The sequence below is a fragment of the Pelodiscus sinensis genome, chromosome 16 (assembly GCF_052426305.1).
Source record: "Pelodiscus sinensis isolate ZL-2025 chromosome 16, ASM5242630v1, whole genome shotgun sequence".
Taxonomy (NCBI): Eukaryota; Metazoa; Chordata; order Testudines; family Trionychidae; genus Pelodiscus; species Pelodiscus sinensis.
The window spans coordinates 14857510-14875826 of NC_143067.1; the positions used below are offsets into that span (position 1 = coordinate 14857510).

At 44.5% G+C, this 18317-nt stretch overlaps 1 protein-coding gene across 4 annotated transcripts in view; it reads left to right on the plus strand.

The window, feature by feature from the left end:
* The first annotated feature begins 211 nt into the window (after nt 1-211).
* VDAC1 (voltage dependent anion channel 1) overlaps nt 212-18317 on the plus strand; it is a 29348-nt gene continuing 11242 nt past the window's right edge. The window contains exons 1-6 of one of the 4 annotated variants that reach the window (XM_006116064.5): nt 229-343; nt 1203-1303; nt 10273-10342; nt 11700-11749; nt 16523-16675; nt 16771-16823. In XM_006116064.5, the coding sequence (XP_006116126.1) occupies nt 10276-10342; nt 11700-11749; nt 16523-16675; nt 16771-16823 (323 nt within the window). In that variant the 5' untranslated portion in view covers nt 229-343; nt 1203-1303; nt 10273-10275. Of the gene's footprint in view, nt 416-1202; nt 1304-10272; nt 10343-11699; nt 11750-16522; nt 16676-16770; nt 16824-18317 lie in introns of all 4 variants that reach the window. The other 3 variants (XM_006116065.5, XM_006116066.4, XM_006116067.5) reach the window with 3 other exon arrangements.

Genomic DNA, 18317 nt, shown 5'->3' on the forward strand with positions numbered 1-18317 from the left:
AAGGTGGACGAGGCTTCTGGGTATCATGCTCCCCACCCGCTGCCAGGGCAGGGCTGAGCCCAGCGCGGCTCTGCCCAGCACCGGGTTAAACCCCTGGGCAGCTGCTGGAGATCTGACGAACCCCCTTTCCTTGCCAAGCCCTGCAAGAGCTCCCCACCCAGCTGCGGGGCGAGGCAGCCCCAGCCGCTCCGGAGGGGGCGGGAGTCCCGTCTCCCGTCTGTCAGGGAGTGTCTGGGCTGCTATCGCGGTCTCTCCCTAGGCCGGGCTCCTAGGTCCGCCCCGCTCCCTCCCACCCAGCTGTCACTCAGCCCGGCTACAGCCGCCGCAGAGCCCGGCGAGCAAGGTAAGCGCGTGGGCCGGCAGCGGCGCCGCTCCGCAGCCTCCTCCCTGTCTCCGAGCAGGCCGCTCTGCAGAGGTAACCGGGCGGCGGCCGGGGAGAGAGGGGGCGGCCCGCAGGAGGTATGGGGCCGGGCGGTGCCTTTTGCAAAGGCCCGGAGCTCTGTGCTGTGGCCAGGCCCTGGCAGCTGCCTCCCTTCCCCCGCCCTGGAGCCTGAGCCGGGCGCCTGGATGCAAAGGGCTGGGCTGAGCCGGTCTTCCTCCAGTCACCTTCGGGGTGGTGCAGCCATGCGGAGAGGGCGTCGGATGTTCTCGGCAGCGTGGTCCCTATTTCAGGCAGCGCCCCCGGCTTATGCCCGCCGCCAGCTGGCTCAGAGAGGGAGGGGTTTGCAGGATGGCATCTCCCGCTTCCTTCTCCACCCCGTCATCCCCCCAGAGCCAGTCTGTAGGTGACCTTCTCTCTGGGGAAGGCGTGTAAGATTCACCCTACCGCATTCTCATACAGGCCCCGACTAGAACATGCGAGTCTGCTGTCCTCCCCCCGGCGAATCCCTAGGACGGGTTACATCGCAGTGCAGGGCTCTACTAGCTGATGCAATATGTAGATTATTCTCATAGCCAGGAGAGGGATGTAAATTATTGTGCCTACAATTTGTAACTTCTCCACCAACCAGATTTTACTATTGTGCATTATCTGGACTGCATTCATCCCTGTTCTTGGTTGGATTTTGGGTGCTCATACTTCCAGGGCCTCCTCCTCCCCTTGCATTCTGAATGCCCTTAATGCCTGTTTCATACCTTTTTTTTTTCTTTCTTTTTTTTTGAGGCCTGACAGTAATAAAACATATTTGCTGTTTGTCCATCAGGCTGTTAAAACTGCAGGATCCTGAAATGTGAACTGCTTCAATTGGTCTCAGGAATGATAGGAGGAAATTCCATAGCAGCTAAGCTTTGCATGTTTTAAAATGTACGTGGAGGCAAAATAAGAATATTTTTGCTAACAATTTACTATATAAACTTTTTCTGAAATAGTGTAGATTATAATCTTTCATTTCAGATGAGTTTTGATCCTTTGAAGCATGACTTGCTATGTGACTGATATAAATGTGAGCAATAACAGGTAACAGAATTTTGGTTATATGAGGATACTTCCATGTAGTGGACAAAATTCTGCCATTAACTCTCCCTACAATCCCATTGTCTTTAATGGAGTGGTAGTACTAGCTGCTAATCAGTCTGAGAATTGTCTTTAAGGTAATTATCCTTTAACCCTTGACGTGTACATGTTTCTGAAAGCATGCTTCCTGAGATATGTGCAGCTTTTTATAATTTTTCATTTTCATATAAAGCAAAGGTCACTGGCTATGTCTCTGCTTATATTGTTATATGATAGCATGACTCATCACAGAATCTTTGGCCAGTAATTTACCTTATTTTAACTGGCTCATTCCAGCCTGTTATTTTCCGTATTCTTGTGAAAAGTGGGAATGAATTGTAGGGTTTAGTGGAGTTCCAGAAGTGAGAGAAATTCAGCATGAGATATTCAATAAAACACACACACCCAACTCCCAAAATACATGTACTTTTTAAAAAAGAAGTTATTTATATGTTAACTGAATGTTAAGACTGGGTAAAGGACCAGTTTAAGAATGCTAGGGACTGAATTCATTTAACCTATGATCAGGCTCAGCCTTGTGCAGCAGCCATGAAAGTTTTTCCACACTGTCTTGTCACGTGTGATCTGGAAGAACAATTTTTGTTGGTGTAAAGTAGCTCTGTCTCCATGTATTTTCTGTCACTGGCCATCAGTTAAAGTAAAATTGGAGTGGAAGGTATCCATGCTGTTGAGTAGAGTTATTTCTAAGGATAGTGATGGAAATGTAGCCGTGTTAGTCTGGTGTAGCTGAAACAAAAAACAGGACTATGTAGCACTTTAAAGACTAACAAGATGGTTTATTAGGTGATGAGCTTTCGTGGGCCAGACCCACTTCCTCAGATCAAATAGTGGAAGAAAATTGTCACAACCATATATACCAAAGGATACAATTCTAAGGAGCAGTGATAATGATTCTGTGTTGCATACCAGATTGCTTTGTGAGGGTCAGAAATGAAGATTTGTTCATTCCCTGGTAGGAATTGTCAGAATCTCTTTGAAGAAGGATGTTCGCAGTGTGAAAACTCTTTAAAGTACAAGACCTGCTCCATTTTTACATAACAAGTCATTTGTTTGGCCCGTCATTTTCTGTATTCCTCCTGTTTCTTCCCCCCCCCCCCCCCATCCTGCTATAGCATTTGTCTGGTAGTGCAAGAAAGTCTGAATTGGGTATGGAAACCAAAAAGATATCCCCGATTCAGTCTTGTGGCTTACCTGCAGGACGGTGTCAAACAGAATCTAAGTAGTGAGATTGCAAAGCCCAGACATACATATTTTGAGAAAATGACAGATGAAAAGCATAGAAGGAGAAAATGGATTTAACCTATACCCCCGCCCCTAACCGCTGCAGGTACAAGCTGGCTGCTTCAGGGAGCCATTTTCCTGTAGTGTGATAGGAACTAGCAAACAAAAATACACTGGGGAACCAATTGTTACCCTCAATATTAACTAGTCAGACCCATTAATTTGAGGGCGTGCTGATGTAATAATAGAAGTATCATATGGTTTGCTCTTCAGTGCTTTGCCCAGGCATACTGTGCCCTCTGAACTGGTTACCTTGTCCTGCATTGGTCATATAACTGGCAACTCAGATATCACTGGCCAAATAAATCACTGTCTTAATTCTGTTCCCATCCTTGCTTCCAATGGTCACATTATTGCTCACTGCTTCCTATACATGTATTTGCACAATCAATTAGAGATTAATTTGTGATTTTATTTTTAAATAATAGGATCTTTGGCACTTGGTTAGCTTTCACAACCTTCGTTAGCTTGATGGTCACAACGGGGAGGGCAGAATTGTATCCCGTGTTTTGTATTTCATAAGTATCTTAAATTTTACAAACAATAATAAAAACTGTCTACGTTAAAATTGTATTTAAAGCCATGGAAGTCGGATCCTGAATCCAAAGATCATTGAACTGGTCTTGTAAATATGCACTGAAGGGTTTTTGAAAATGTTTATTGCTTGATTAATCAAGAGTTGCTAGAGTATTTTAAATACACCAGTATTTAATAACTAAATGCATTACTTATTTGGATGATAATGTAACTGGTTTGAGAGGGTTTAAAATGCATAATATTAGCTCAGTGAAGAAAGAATAAGGCCCTTATCCTGCAAAGAGTTCCACAAACTCAGTGTGGATAGGGATGCCAAACCTGGTTTTGTCTGTGGTTGTTGGGCATGTCCCTGTGACCCTTAGGCAGGGGAGAGGGTCACCCCTGGCTGCCCTCCCACCCCAAATGCTGATTTCTGCAGCTCCCATTGGTTGGGAACTGCAACCAATAGAAATGGCAGGAGCAGCACATGGAGCCACTTGGCCCCCTGCCCCTAGGGTCTGCAGGTACATGCCTGAGAACTGCACAGGAGCCAGGATAGGCAGGGAGCCTGCCTTTTGCCCCTCTACTCCACCAGCCAGGAGCCACCCATGTAAGCACCATATGGCCAGAGCCTGTATCCAACCTTCCCCAGCCCTGAGCCCCCTCCTAGAGCCAGTGTCCAGCACCCCTCACACCATTCCACTCCCCAACCCCTCACCCCAGCCCTGAAGCCCCCTCCTGCACCTAATCGCCCTCCCAGAACCTGCGCTCTGCATCCCTGCCCCAAGCTCAGCCCAGAGTTCCCTCTCACACTCCACACCCCTTGGTCCCAGCATAGGGCAGAGTGTCGGGGTACAGGCTCTATCTTGTTGAAAGTGAGTGAGGGTAAGAGAGAGCAAGGGAGGGAGATGGAGGGTGGAGTAAACATGGCTGTGGCTTCTGGGAAGGGGCATGGCCTTGGGAAGAGGCAGGGCAACACAGGGAGCAGTGCAAGAGTGTTTGGGTTTGTAAGATTAGATAGTTGGCTGTGCTGCCACAGATAATTTGTGTGGCTTTGGGCAAGTCTCCTAAACTCCATGCCTCAATTTCCTGTTAAATGTACCTCCCTACTTCATAAGAATATTGTGGGGATATTGCTCAGATACTGTGATGCCATTTAATTATCTTTAATAGTTCTTGAAGAGGTGGAACTCTGGTGGCTGTAACAGAGTTTTCTTAACCAGGGCTGAATTTGATCCCTGTTGTCTATAATAACTTAAGTGGAGGCTACTGCACTCTCTGAAGGAAGATTTTTTTTTCTCCTTACAATTCTGAATTTAGAGTTCACTTTAGTAGCTCTACTATGAGCCCAGTGCTCGGTTCAGATTTTCCCCAAGTAGTTCTCTGTCGGTGCCTCAATAACTCGAGTATTTCCTGGTATTTAAATCTTGGCCTCCTATGAGCAGGGATTGAGTTGTGTTAGTTTTATGATCTGTAGACACAGCAGCATGAGGTTAAGGCCAACACTTTCAGTTTCAGTTGTGACCTAGTCTGAGTTCACCTCCTGGAATTCTTGACGTGAAAGACAAGGGCATGTGCTTGGTATGTCTTTAGTGTCTGGCTCTTTATTTTGGTTAAACATGCTACAGTCGTAAATGATGTGATGAGTTCATTTTTTCTCCTGTAATACTGTAGACTTCTCTTGGCAAGCTGATGTGAACAGAAATAATTTATTTTTTTGTCACTACCAATAATTAGCTTAACCACCAGCTTATTCATAGAATGTTTTTCACCAGACACCTCTTTCTGTGTAACTTAATTGATTTGCCTTGCAAACAGATGCACAGTGGACATAGATTTAGCATTACTATGCTATTTCTTAATTATAGTGATTACATAAGAGGAGACTAGGCATTTGCCACTGCCCTACAACCACAGACAACTGCTGCATTGGAGAAGCATGTTGTAGCTGATTCATCACACAGTCATGGCTGACTCTCCCTGCTGATGGCTTGCAGGCAGTAAAATCTTAGAACTGAAACTGTGGGCCTTCCTCCATTCTGTTACACTTGTATAAATTCAGAGTAACTGTATTGCTGTTAGTGGAGGTGCACAAATGTGAGAGCAGAATTTGGCACTTTGGAGTTTTATTTATATATTTTTAATACTTCTTCTGTATAAAATAATATTAGCACATGGTCTTCGTAAAAAACAAGTTAGTGTAAAATTTTAAGAGAGCACACCGAATCAATGTGATTTTTTTTTTTTAGGTGTCTGTTGAAAATGCTGCTTATACTGAGAGCAGTTAAGGCTTGTATAGAATATCAGAGTGGGTTTTCCTTCACAGCAATATTTACCTTGTTTTCAAATGTGAGGAGTTCTAATACTATGATTTGATACTGCTTCCTCTTTTGGGAATACCCCTCACTGAATTCTAATGAGATTTGGCTGCTATGACTGGAAAGTGGCATTGTTTATATGGCAAGTGGCCCTGATTCTGGATTAGCTCAATGGCTACGTCTACACTGGCCCCTTTTCCGGAAGGGGCATGTAAATTTCACTAGTCGTCGTAGGGAAATCCGCGGGGGATTTAAATATCCCCCGCGGCATTTAAATAAAAATGTCCGCCGCTTTTTTCCGGCTTTTAAAAAAGCCGGAAAAGAGCGTCTAGACTGGCCCCGATCCTCCGGAAAAAGTGCCCTTTTCCGGAGGGTCTTATTCCTACTTTAAAGTAGGAATAAGACCCTCCGGAAAAGGGCACTTTTTCTGGAGGATCGGGGCCAGTGTAGACGCTCTTTTCCGGCTTTTTTAAAAGCCGGAAAAAAGCGGCGGACATTTTTATTTAAATGCCGCGGGGGATATTTAAATCCCCCGCGGATTTCCCTACGACGACTAGTGAAATTTACATGCCCCTTCCGGAAAAGGGGCCAGTGTAGACGTAGCCAATATGTCTGGAGTTTGCTAGGCCCACCTTGACTTTATTTTGTGTCATTCAATTTGTGCACTGAGGGCCATAGTTGTGCTGTGTTTTTAAATTTGACGACGTGCTGTGGTCTGCAGAACAGAGAAATATTTTTTAAAGTAAAAGCAATAATAGCTTTTATAAGCTGTGGTGTGTGTGTGCATATGTGATTGCTGTGTGTGTGTGTGTGGTGGTGTTGTGTGTGGTTTTTTTTTTTTTTTTTTTTTTTTTGCAGAACCCCATCTGACCAACTTTAAAAAAATGTTTCTTCTATAGGAAGAAGTGCATGCAAAATTAAATCCCAGGTTTTATGCTGGCACCCGCACTACCCCCCCCCCCCCCACCAAATTCAGCCCTAATGTAAGCAGCTTCAAATCCTTTGGACTTTTTATTAACCATTTAGCTGCTTGATGTCAGATACTTTTTGATGTGCCCTACTAAGAAATTGCAAGGGTTTTCAGATGTGTGTGGTTGTAGCTGTGCTAGGATGTTAGAAAGACAAGGTGGTTGAGGCAATATCTTTGATTGAACCAACTTCTGCTGGTGAGAGAGCTTGAAAGCTTGTTTCTCTCACCAACAAAAGTTGAAACAAAATACAGGACTATGTAGCACTTTAAAGACTAACAAGATGGTTTATTAGATGATGAGCTTTCGTGGGCCAGACCCACTTCCTCTGGTCTGGCCCACGAAAGCTCATCATCTAATAAACCATCTTGTTAGTCTTTAAAGTGCTACATAGTCCTGTATTTTGTTTCTGCTACACCAGACTAACACGGCTACATTTCTATCACTATTCAACAAAAGTTGATATAGTAAAAATTATTACTTGCCCCATCTTGACTCTGAGTCTTTTGATATGTCCAGACACAATGTAGTTAGGGTTGCCAGATGGTTTCAACAAAAATACCAGACACACTTGACATTACATCACAATCTACATTGCATCTTATTTAGAAAATACCGGACATTTATATTTTCTCAACTTGTTTCCTCAACAGAAAGCTCAAATACTGGACTATTCGATTCAAAACTGGACACCTGGCAACCCTAAATGTAGTCTGAGTAACTGAACCTAGATCTGAAAATGACTATATACACGCTCTCTACTTTGTGTAATCTGAGAAGACAGTTCAAGTTCAATTTGATTTAGCCACCAAGTCAGTTTTGTATGCCCTAGGATAGGGATTCCTCACTTATGTAACAGCAAGATCCTTCTTTGCCAGGCAACAACTTGTTGAAGTGGATGCTTGAGGTTTTAAATGGCTGTTTAAAAGTGCCTGTAAGGTGTTAATGGGTGGTGGAGCTCATGTTGAAACAAATTACATCCAAGTCTGAAGCCAAAGAAAGGAAAAGGAGTACCCTTTTGTGTGTGTGATGGGTGGCTTTTTGTTTGGGCTTTGGGCCTTACATTAAGGCAGTGTTTCTCAAACTGACATCTGTGGTGGGCCACAGCTTGAGTTCATCCTGTCCCCTTCCCTTGTCCCTGTAGAGGGGAGCCCGCTCTGGCATTCCAGCCTTGCACTGCTCTCCTCCCCCCCCCCCCCCAAGGTTTGAGCACCAATGCTGGCTTCCCATGGAGTAGGGGAGGAAGCCCTGAGCCTCGCTGCTGGATCCAGCTAATGGGGAAGAAGTGCAGCCAGAAGCGGCTCAGTGCGCTGCTGCTCCCCCTTTCCCTCCCCCACGCTGGCCTGGGGGAACAGCAGCGTGTGGATGTGCTACCTGGAGGCTTTCCCCGCTGCTCCTATTGACTGTAATTAAGGATGTTATAGTTAGTGGATTAACAAATAAGTAAAAGCTCATAGGTCAATGCTAGAGATATGGTGACCATATTTTCTGAACCAAAATTAGGGATACATTAGCCACTCCCCCTGCCACAAGAAGTCCCACCCCTGGAGGTAGTACTTCTGGGGTCAAGAGGGACATGTGACCCAAAGTAAAGGGTGTTGTGTGACCCCCTCGAAGAACTCCTCTCACTGTCCTCCTACCAATAGGGATGAGTTTTCCCCCACAGGGCCCCCCATGCAACTATCCTGCTAACCCAATTTGCATTGCATTAACTCGGGGCGAGCAGCTGGGGGAAGTGTTCCCTCTAAGATTTTCCTCCCATGCGTGGAGTGACTTTTGTCTGGTGCACAAGTATTGAGTTCATGTGCACTTGTTCGGATGTGTGCCACTGTGGTATCCAAGTTATTAATAAATATCTTATAAACCTTTCCCTTTTCCCTCTGCTGCCATGTCCCCTCTCCCCATCTGCTCTTCTGATGCCTGCTGCCCCCTACCCCTCTGCTGTCCTGACTCCTGCTCTTCTCACTCCCCTCATCCCTCCTGGGACCTGCCCCACTCTCCTGCATCAGCCCTTGTCTTCCCCCGTGCCCACTCCTCTTCTAGCCCCACTCTGATCATCTGTAGCTACCCCTCCACATCCCTTCTCCTAACACCTCCCTTTACCCACCTGCCCTGCCTCTCTCCTCAGGGGCCCGTCCCTCCTTTCCAGAGTCTGCCCTTCTGCTTCATCCTGTGGCACCTGCACTTTCTCTTACCCCTGCACCTTCCTGGTGCCTCTCCCTCCCCTGACTGCCCCTGCTCTCCTTACCCACTTTCTCCCTTCTGCCTACCCCATCACCATCCTTTGCCCCAGTTCTCCTCACGCTCCTCTGTACAGATGGTTTCTGATTCAACATGGCATATATGTCTCTGACTACATACTGGCCACTAAAGAAAATATCAATATGGCTGCAGTTCAGTTACTTTATCTAGCTCAGAGGTGGCCAATAATTTTTTATGGGGGCCACTCCCAATATTTTGGAAAGTGATCAAGGTCTGCACTCTTGCATGATATTAATGGAGGAGGTGCAGGATCTGGGATGGAGTTTAGGTGCAGAAAGGAGCTTGGGGTAAGGGATTGGGGTGCAGGAGGGAGAATGGGGTCTGGGAGGGAGTTTGGGTAAAGGAGGTAGTTGTGACCTAGGGCAGGGAACTGGGGTGCAGGGTTTTGGGATGTGACCTAGGGTAGGAGGGGATTGTGATCTCAGGCAGGAGACTGGGGTGCCAGATCTGGGAGGGGGTATGGATGCATGTGGAGTCACAGGGCAGGAGTGTGGGGCAGAAGGTTGGGGAAGGAAGAGGCTGAAATGCCAGAGGCAAGTTCTCACCAGGAGACTTACCAGCCTGCCTGTCTGCAGAGCTAAAGGTTTGCAGAGCTTAAAATATTTCTGCCTGCTCGGCCGTGTGTTTGAGTAAGTGAGCAGGAGGGTTGTGTTTTGTGGCTGCCTGTTATTCAGACAGGCAGCTCCCATTGGCCAGTATTTGTCCAGAAACCAGCCAATGGGATTGTGCTGGGGGCAGGAGCAGCAGCTGAATCTTCTCCCATCCCCTCCGGACTCAAAGAGAAAGTGCCCTGCAGCCATGTTTGAGCAGCATGCGGGGCAAGTAGGAGAGTCTGCCTGGGGCTCCCTACTGCTCTGCAGGCCAGATCCGGTGGCTTGGCGGGCTGGATATGGTCTGCGGGCTGTATTTGCCTAATCTAGCTCTACAGCTAATTGAAAGCTTATGTTTGGAAAAAGGAAAGTGACCATACTATAACAGGTGGGGAATCTATGGCCTGGGGGCCACATCTGATCCCTGGCTTGCCTGGATATAGACCCCGAGGTTTGCCCCCCCACCCCTCCCAGCATTCATGAGCTTGCGTTCCAGCCCTGCAGCATCCCATCCAGACCCAACATCCCAAGCTCATTTCCTGGCAGCCCCATCCCACACCCTGAACTCCTCATTTTGGCTCCACCCCAGAGAATAGGAGGGGCCCACATCTACTTGTCTGGGTCCCACTAGAACTCTGATGCGTGAGGGGAATGTGGGAAGTATCTTTCTGCTTCTCAATCTCTCTCTTTTCCCCCCCCCCTTTTAAAGCTTTGCTTTTCACTCTCCCCTGACCAAAAAAAGGTTCCCCACCCCTGCTGGAAGATGTGCTTAAACGATCAGCTAGAAAAATGATTCTAAATAATGTAATCTCTTGTTTTTGCAGAAAATGGCTGTCCCCCCTGCTTACGTTGATCTAGGAAAATCTGCCAGAGATGTTTTCACCAAGGGCTATGGTAAATAATACCAAGAGGAATTCAGGTTTTTTTTCTTTTACTGAATAACCAACTCCTGTGAAGCTGTCTTGTTAAAAGTTTATTCTCTTCCCTACTAGAAATGTCACTACAGTCTATTAGAAACCACCATCTGGTTTCTGCTACTCTGACCTGTATAGGTTGTTAATGGAGAACCAGTAATCCAAGCAACTGGTTAACCGGGAGACCTGTTACAAAATCTAATAACTAGCCGAAACCAAGTTGGAACCAAAAGAAAAAAAAAATCTTGATTGAAATTTTCACTCAGGTTTATTTTGAGCTGTTGACAGCTTGGCTGCTAGTTTAAATGCCTTCTGTGATGAAGACATTTTAAGTTATTTTGCAGATAATAGTATTAAAGGAAGTTAAATTGTATTTAATCAGTTAATCGAGTAGTCGATGGAATTTCCATTGACTTTTTGATAAAGGGGGAAACTGCAGAGCCGCATAGGGGTTAGCTCCTGGCCCTGGAAGCTAGCCCGCTGTGGATCTGCCTTCTAAACGTAATAAGAGCCAGGTGCAGTGGGGGAACGGGCGACTCTTACTACATTTAAAAAGCAGAAGCACAGAGGGAAACCAGGCACGAGCCAGGACTTAGCTATCACTAGCTCATGCCTAGTCCCCTGCTGCTCCTCTGCCTCCCCTGTCTCTTCACGGAGACTCTGATGGGAGGTGAGGGACTAGCTTTTAAGCTGGTTCCCCCCCGCACTGGCTTCTACCTCCTCCATCCCCTCAGCTGCCTCTGAGAGAGGCAGCAAGGCAGGGGAGAAATGATTAATCAAGTAATAACTCGACTAGTCACATACATCCCTAAATAGTATCTGGGTTCAGGCTGAACTTTCTGCCTCAGTTTCAGGGTGTTGGAGGAACTGCATTCCATGGGTTCCTATGATTGGCGCATCAGTGCCTCCCTTAGGGCGCTCTGGTCTGAAGGAAATTGGTGTATAGTAACTTTTTATGGGCCAGATTATGAGTCCCCCGTACTCATATTGAATGTACCTTACTTCATTCATAGTGTCAGTAAAGTAATTAGAGTTACTTGTGGACCAAAGTATTCCTTGGTGTTAGAGATATTCTATTCTAGCCTTGTATAAGAAGTACCTTTGAAATCAGTAGGACTAGTGTATGAAGGTGCTACCTAATATGAATATAAATGGCAAAATCTGTCTCTTGGCAAACAAGTAAGAGGATCAACTGCTGACTTTTTAAATAAATCCTATTTTCTTAGATGGTTCAAAGAGATGTAGCTGGGAGCTGTAAGAACTAAAACAGAAATGCTGCTTCTGTATGTTGTTGTTTTAAACTAATGTACAATTCTTGTTTTTTTGCTATTTTTTAGGATTTGGATTAATAAAACTTGATTTGAAAACCAAATCTGAAAATGGACTGGTGAGTTTGGAAAGAAAATATTAATATCTAGCAACTATATGCGTTTTATATTGCCATTTCTAAAAATGGACAAATACATATTTTACATTTTTTATACTCTGGATTACATATATTATAATCTGGCTGTACTATGCAATGCATTTATCTTTCTGTTATGAGGGATGTATAATATATAATAGATATGTTCATTTTCAATACTTTGCATCATTTGTATAAAATCCTAGTTATACCTTATATTCTATGAAAGCAGTTAAATGGTTTAAGTTAAGTTTATCACTTCTATTTTGCCATTTTTAATAGTTCCTCCCTTTTAGTGGATGCAATTTTGGTGAGTAGATTTGTAGTTTGGTTTAATATTTGCTGGAGAACATCGTACTATACATCACACCATCTTTCTATAAGATAATTCTGGAGAAAAGGGCTCCAGAGGAGATTCTAGCAATAATAAGCTGGTGAACCTAATTTCAATGCCAGGCAAATTGATAGAAACTATAGAATAGGGATGTAAGCAACTAGTCAACTTTCCGATAAGTATATGCTTATCGGATAGTCGAGTAATCACTCGACTAGATTCTCTCTCTCTCCCCCACCCCCCCGCTGCCTGTCTGAGAGAGGCAGCAAGTGAGGGGGAGCGGGAACTGGCTTAAAAGCTGGTTTCCCCTGAGCACCATCTTTGAAAGAAGCAGGGGGGGCAGAGGCATCCCTGCTGCTGCGCCTCTCCCTTTGAAATGTACAAGAGCTGTGGTGGCTCTTGTACATTTCAAAGGGCGAGGCAAAGGCAGGATAGCGAGTGCCCCCTTATTGACTAATCGAGTATTCGATGGAAATTCCATTGACTACTCAATTCGTTGATCAAAATTTAACATCCCTACTATAGAGAAGAACAGAATTGCCAGGCACATATGTGAAAATGTTTTCTTGAGGAAGAATCATCATGGCATTTATAAAGTGAAATTATGTTTCACTCATTTATTAAAATTCTTTGAGGGAGTCAGCAAGCATGTGAACAAAAATGATCCATTGCTTATAGTGTACCTGAATTTTCAGAAAGTCTTTGACAAGGTCCCTTACCAAATACTCTTAAGGGACCCAAGTAGTCGTGGGCTAGGAGGGAAGCAACCGGCTTAAAGATGGGAAACAAGGATAGGACTAAATGGTTGTTTTTCACAATGAAGAGATGTGAATAGCAGGGTCACTCTCAGATCTGTACTGGGACCTGGACTGTTCAACGTGTTAATAAATGACCTGGAAAAAGAAGTGAACAGAGAAGTGGCAAGGTTTGCAGATGATACGAAATTGTTCAAGATAGTGAAGTGAAAAGTAGACTGCACAGAGGTGCACAGGGATCTCACAAAACCGCATGATTGGGCAACAAAATGATAGATGCCATTCAGTATTGGTAAGTGCAAAATACAGTACACCCTTGCTATAATGAACATGTTGGGATTGGGTATGTGAATGGGCAAACCATAACAGGTCAGGCTTACAAGTTCTGGTTAACTAGTAGGGGCTTAAGCAGCTCCCTGCCTGCTGCAGGCAGGGGGCAGCCCCAGCCCTGTGGAGCCCACTGCAGGCAGGGGCTGCTTGGGCTGACTGGCCAGAGAAGCCCTTGTCTGTGATAGGGGCTGGAGGTGCTTCAGCTCTCCTGCCTGCCCCCCTGTAATTGGATAACCAGTTAAATAAATGTTTAACTGGTTAGCCAATTAAACGGGATTTACATCCCCAGTTGGGATCCAAGCTATTTGTTTGTTATAGCCCAGGGTTTGGGATAGAGGGAGAGCTCCACCACTTGGCTGGGAGGAGGGAAGAGATGAAGGAGAGAAGTAGCTGACATCTCCTTATGGGCTAAGATTTCATAGTAATAAGATTTGTTGTTATGAAGGATGTTATAGAGAAGGTGTACTATAATGCACTTCGGGGGGGAAAAAAATCCCAATTCTACATATATAGTAATACCACCCATCAAGTAGATCTTGGAGTCATTGTGGATATTCTCTGAAAACTTCAGCTCCATATGGAGCAAGGGTAAAAAAGGCTAACATTTTTTTAGAGACTATTGTAGTGGGATAGAAAATACCGTAATTCCACTATGTAAATCCATTTTTATGCCCACATCTTGAATGCTATGTCCATTCTGGTTGCCCTATCTTACAGTGAATAATGCAACAGAAAAAAGTTCAGAAAAGGGCAACAAAGATTGAGGGTGTAGAATGGCTTCCATGTGAGGAAATGATTAGGGGTGTTCATGTTAGAAAAAAGACTGGATGTCCATAAAATCATAAATGGTGTGGAGAAAATCAACAGAGAAGTGTTGTTTGCCCTTTCACACAATACAAAAACCTGAAGTTGCTTGTTGAAATTAATTGGCAGCAAGCAAGAGAGCAATATGAACAATAGAAAGTACAGACAATGCACAACTAACCATTTGAAAAAGAAATGGATAAATTAAAGGAGCGCATCAGCTACCATTTACCACGATGATCAGGGATGCAACCCCGTACTCACAGTGACTTCAAATCTCTGACTACAGGAAACTATGTCTGGAAGATGGATAGCTCAGTGGTTTGAGCATTAGCCTGCTAAACCCAGGGTCGTGAGCTCAATCCTTGAGGGGGCCATTTAGGGATCTGATGCAAATCTGTCAAGGATGGTACTTAGTCCTGCTGTAAAGGCAGGGGATTGGACTTGATGACCTTTCAAGGTCCCTTCCAGCTCTGAGAGAGGTATATCTCCATATATGTAATTGTCCTGTTCTTTGTTTCCTCTGAAGTTGTGGTATGGGCCACTGTTGCAGATAGGAAACTGGCCAAGATGGACCATGGTCTGACCCAGCAGGACTGTCTCTCTCTGTTTTTATATAAACTATTGCAGTGTGTAATATAGAGTAGGGGTGGGGAACCAGCCTGCATCTAGCCCATAGCTAATCTTTCTTAGCCTTGGTGGCCCCCATGGGGAAGGAGACGCAAGCATTAGGTTGCTGGCCTATCCCTGTGGCTCCTACACAGAGGGGCAATCAGGGAAACTCTGTGTGTTGCCCCAAGCACCAGCTCCATAGCTCCAATTCGTGCTTGGCCCTTCCACAGAGGCGCTGGACATGGCAATCACTTCTGGGAACCACAAAGGAGCTGAGGCAGGGAGCCTACCTTAGCCCCAGTGCACCACCAACTGGTAGTGCCCTAAGGTAAGCACTGAATGGTACCCCTCACCTAACTTCCCCAGCCTCCTTACAGAACCTCCTTTTGCACCCCCTCCAATATCTGGTATGCACACCCCAACCCTGAGCCCCCTCTCACGCCCAAACTCCCTCCAATAGCCTGCACCCCGTACCTCATCCTGCACTCTGACCCCCGACCCATCCCCAGCCGTCTCCTCCCTGAAGCCAGAGCTTGCATCCTCTCCCACACTCCAATCCCCTCTGCCCAGCCCTGAGCCCCTTCCCAAACCCCTTGGTCCCAGCCTGGAGCCCTTACACTCCTAAGATGCAATCCAGAGCCCATCCACCAGCCATAATCCTCCACTCAATCCACTGCCCCAGATGGGAGCCCACTCCTGAACCCTTTATTTCTGGCCTCAGCCTGGAGCCTAAGGGAAGCCTTAAGACTTTGCGCATCCCTTCCCCCCATACTGTGTGTGGCCATGACTCATTTTTTTTCTGTGGCCCCTGCTGGAAAAAGGATCCCCAACCAAGTTGTAGAGAATATGAGCATGTACAGTGGACTTGAATAAAAATGGGAGCCAGAAAATGGAGTAATAATCCCTTCTAAACTTCTCAGGCTTTTTATTTCCTTTTCTTTGTCACACACCCCAGGATATCGTACATTCCCCCTAGCACTGATCAAAAAAGCTCATGAAAATTTCAACTCCTCTGATAATTTGCCACTTCACTTTGTGTCCCCCGCAAACAAAACCACACATTTTATGAAAATGTTCATGAATTTTGTTCCCTACGGTTAGACTAGCTCTGTTCTCACTTCTCCGTCTTTATCATCTCCCATCCTCCTCCTAGTAATCCCACTAAGGGACGTCATAGGCATAGTCCCTCTTTTCCCAAGCCCTCCTTAAAAAGGCAGAATTTTGCCCTATCATGGGACCTAGGTGTGCTCTCTGTCTGTACTCTTCTTTAGGCTAGGCCTCCTACCCAGATGATGAGGGTTTAGTCTTTCCATTTCTGCCCCGATGAATAGGATGAGTAGAGAACTGCATTCACTTCATCTTACAAAGGCTGCTGGGTTTTTTTTCGGCACTTTGATTTGGCTGAGTAAAGTGTTCAGGATAGAGTGGTGCTTCTCCAAGGGATGCAGTGTAGACGTACCCTTACTGCTGCTGTGATTTGCAGCATCTCTTCCTCTCTGTCAGAACTTTTGAAATGTATTTGCTCACAAAATATATGACCTTACGCATTTGTCTCATTTAGGATATGCTACAAAATGAGCATTAGCTGTTTCATTGCATAACTGAGCTAATGATTGAAATACCTGATTAAAGATGATGTTGCAGACTTGAGAAATTATTTTATTTTACAGGTTTTATCTTGCATAGTAACACATAAAATAGTGTCTTATGTCAGCAGAGAAAATTATTCACACGTCCATCATAAGTGCATTCCTTAATTGTGAAGTATTCTTATTTTGCAGATTTGTCCAGGCAAGTATGTGTGATATTAATGACAAAGAAACAAATATAGAGCAGCCATTTGAGAGAGCATTGTGATGCTGTATGCTCCCCCAACTTACTACAATTAGTATATTTTGCACTTTATTTTTTTTACTTTAGGAATTTACAAGCTCAGGTTCAGCAAACTCAGAGACAAGTAAAGTTACTGGCAGTTTGGAAACAAAATACAAATGGGCAGAATATGGCTTGACATTCACAGAGAAGTGGAACACCGACAATACACTCGGCACAGAGATTACTATTGAAGATCAGGTAACTTCTAGTTCAAAAGTCACAGTTTACCAATTCACTTATCACAGTCTCCTTTTTAATTATAAATGCAACTGGTGAATTTCTTTTCTGTTCAGCTTGCACGTGGACTGAAGCTGACCTTTGACTCCTCGTTCTCTCCTAATACTGGGTAAGAAGTGAGTAAGTTTGCTTGGGCAACACAAAATAATTTTTTACTTGTTTTTATTTGTAGAACACTGGCTTATACTTTTGTTCCTTCCAGACTGAAGTATAAGAACAGTTTGCAGCTATTCTCTGATCAAATCATGTCACATCTTATTAGATCTTGGAACTGAAAATCCATTTCTTCACGTAATTTGTAGGATGCAAAGGATTAAGTAGAGTAATTTGAAAATTATATTCAAAACTGGTGTCAGGTGAAAGAGTTTTGTTTTGGTCTTTGTGACTTAATATAGTGATATCATAAGATGCATACTTGGCTACCATCTGAACAGGAAAAACCCTAAAATCAGTTGAAGTGTGCTGATTAATGAGCACTGCAAACCATTTGGCTGACTGCCCTAATAACTCAGTTCAGTAATTGAATTCTCCTTTCAAACTGAATGAAAAGTCTAAATTCTAGCAGATAGAAATGTAGCCGTGTTAGTCTGGGGTAGCTGAAGCAAAATGCAGGACAATGTAGCACTTTAAAGACTAACAAGATGGTTTATTAGATGATGAGCTTTCATGGGCCAGACCCACTTCCTCAGATCAAATAGTGGAAGAAAATAGTCACAACCATATATAGCAAAGGATACAATTAAAAAAAAGTGAACACATCTGAAAAGGACAAATCACATTTCAGAACAGGAGGAGGATGCAAGGGGGGGTGGAAGGAAGGAAGGTAAGTGTCTGTGAATTGATGATATTAGAGGTGGGGAGAGTGGGATGTCTGTGAGCTAATGGTATTAGAGGTGATAATTGGGGAAGCTATCTTGGTAATGGGTAAGATAGTTTGAGTCTTTGTTCATTCCTTCCCGGAGAGTGTCGAATTTTAACATGAATGACAGTTCAGAGGATTCCCTTTCAAGTGCAGATGTAAAAGGTCTTTGTACATCTGCACTTGAAAGGGAATCCTCTGAACTGTCATTCATGTTAAAATTCGACACTCTCCGGGAAGGAATGAACAAAGACTCAAACTATCTTACCCATTACCAAGATAGCTTCCCCAATTATCACCTCTAATACCATTAGCTCACAGACATCCCACTCTCCCCACCTCTAATATCATCAATTCACAGACACTTACCTTCCTTCCTCCTCCTGTTCTGAAATGTGATTTGTCCTTTTCATATGTGTTCACTTTTTTTTAATTGTATCCTTTGCTATATATGGTTGTGACTATTTTCTTCCACTATTTGATCTGAGGAAGTGGGTCTGGCCCACGAAGCTCATCATCTAATAAACCATCTTGTTAGTCTTTAAAGTGCTACATTGTCCTGCATTTAAATTCTAGCAGGCTGTATTATGGTTTGGGATTGGATGAATGTTTTGGTTGGTGTGTTTGGACACTGACATTGCACATGAGCCAGAAGGATTAGGCAGCAGTAAGAGTAGATGGTTGATTTTTCCCCCCCGATTGATTTCCCTCCCCTTCCACTCAGAAATGTTGTGATGATTGAGA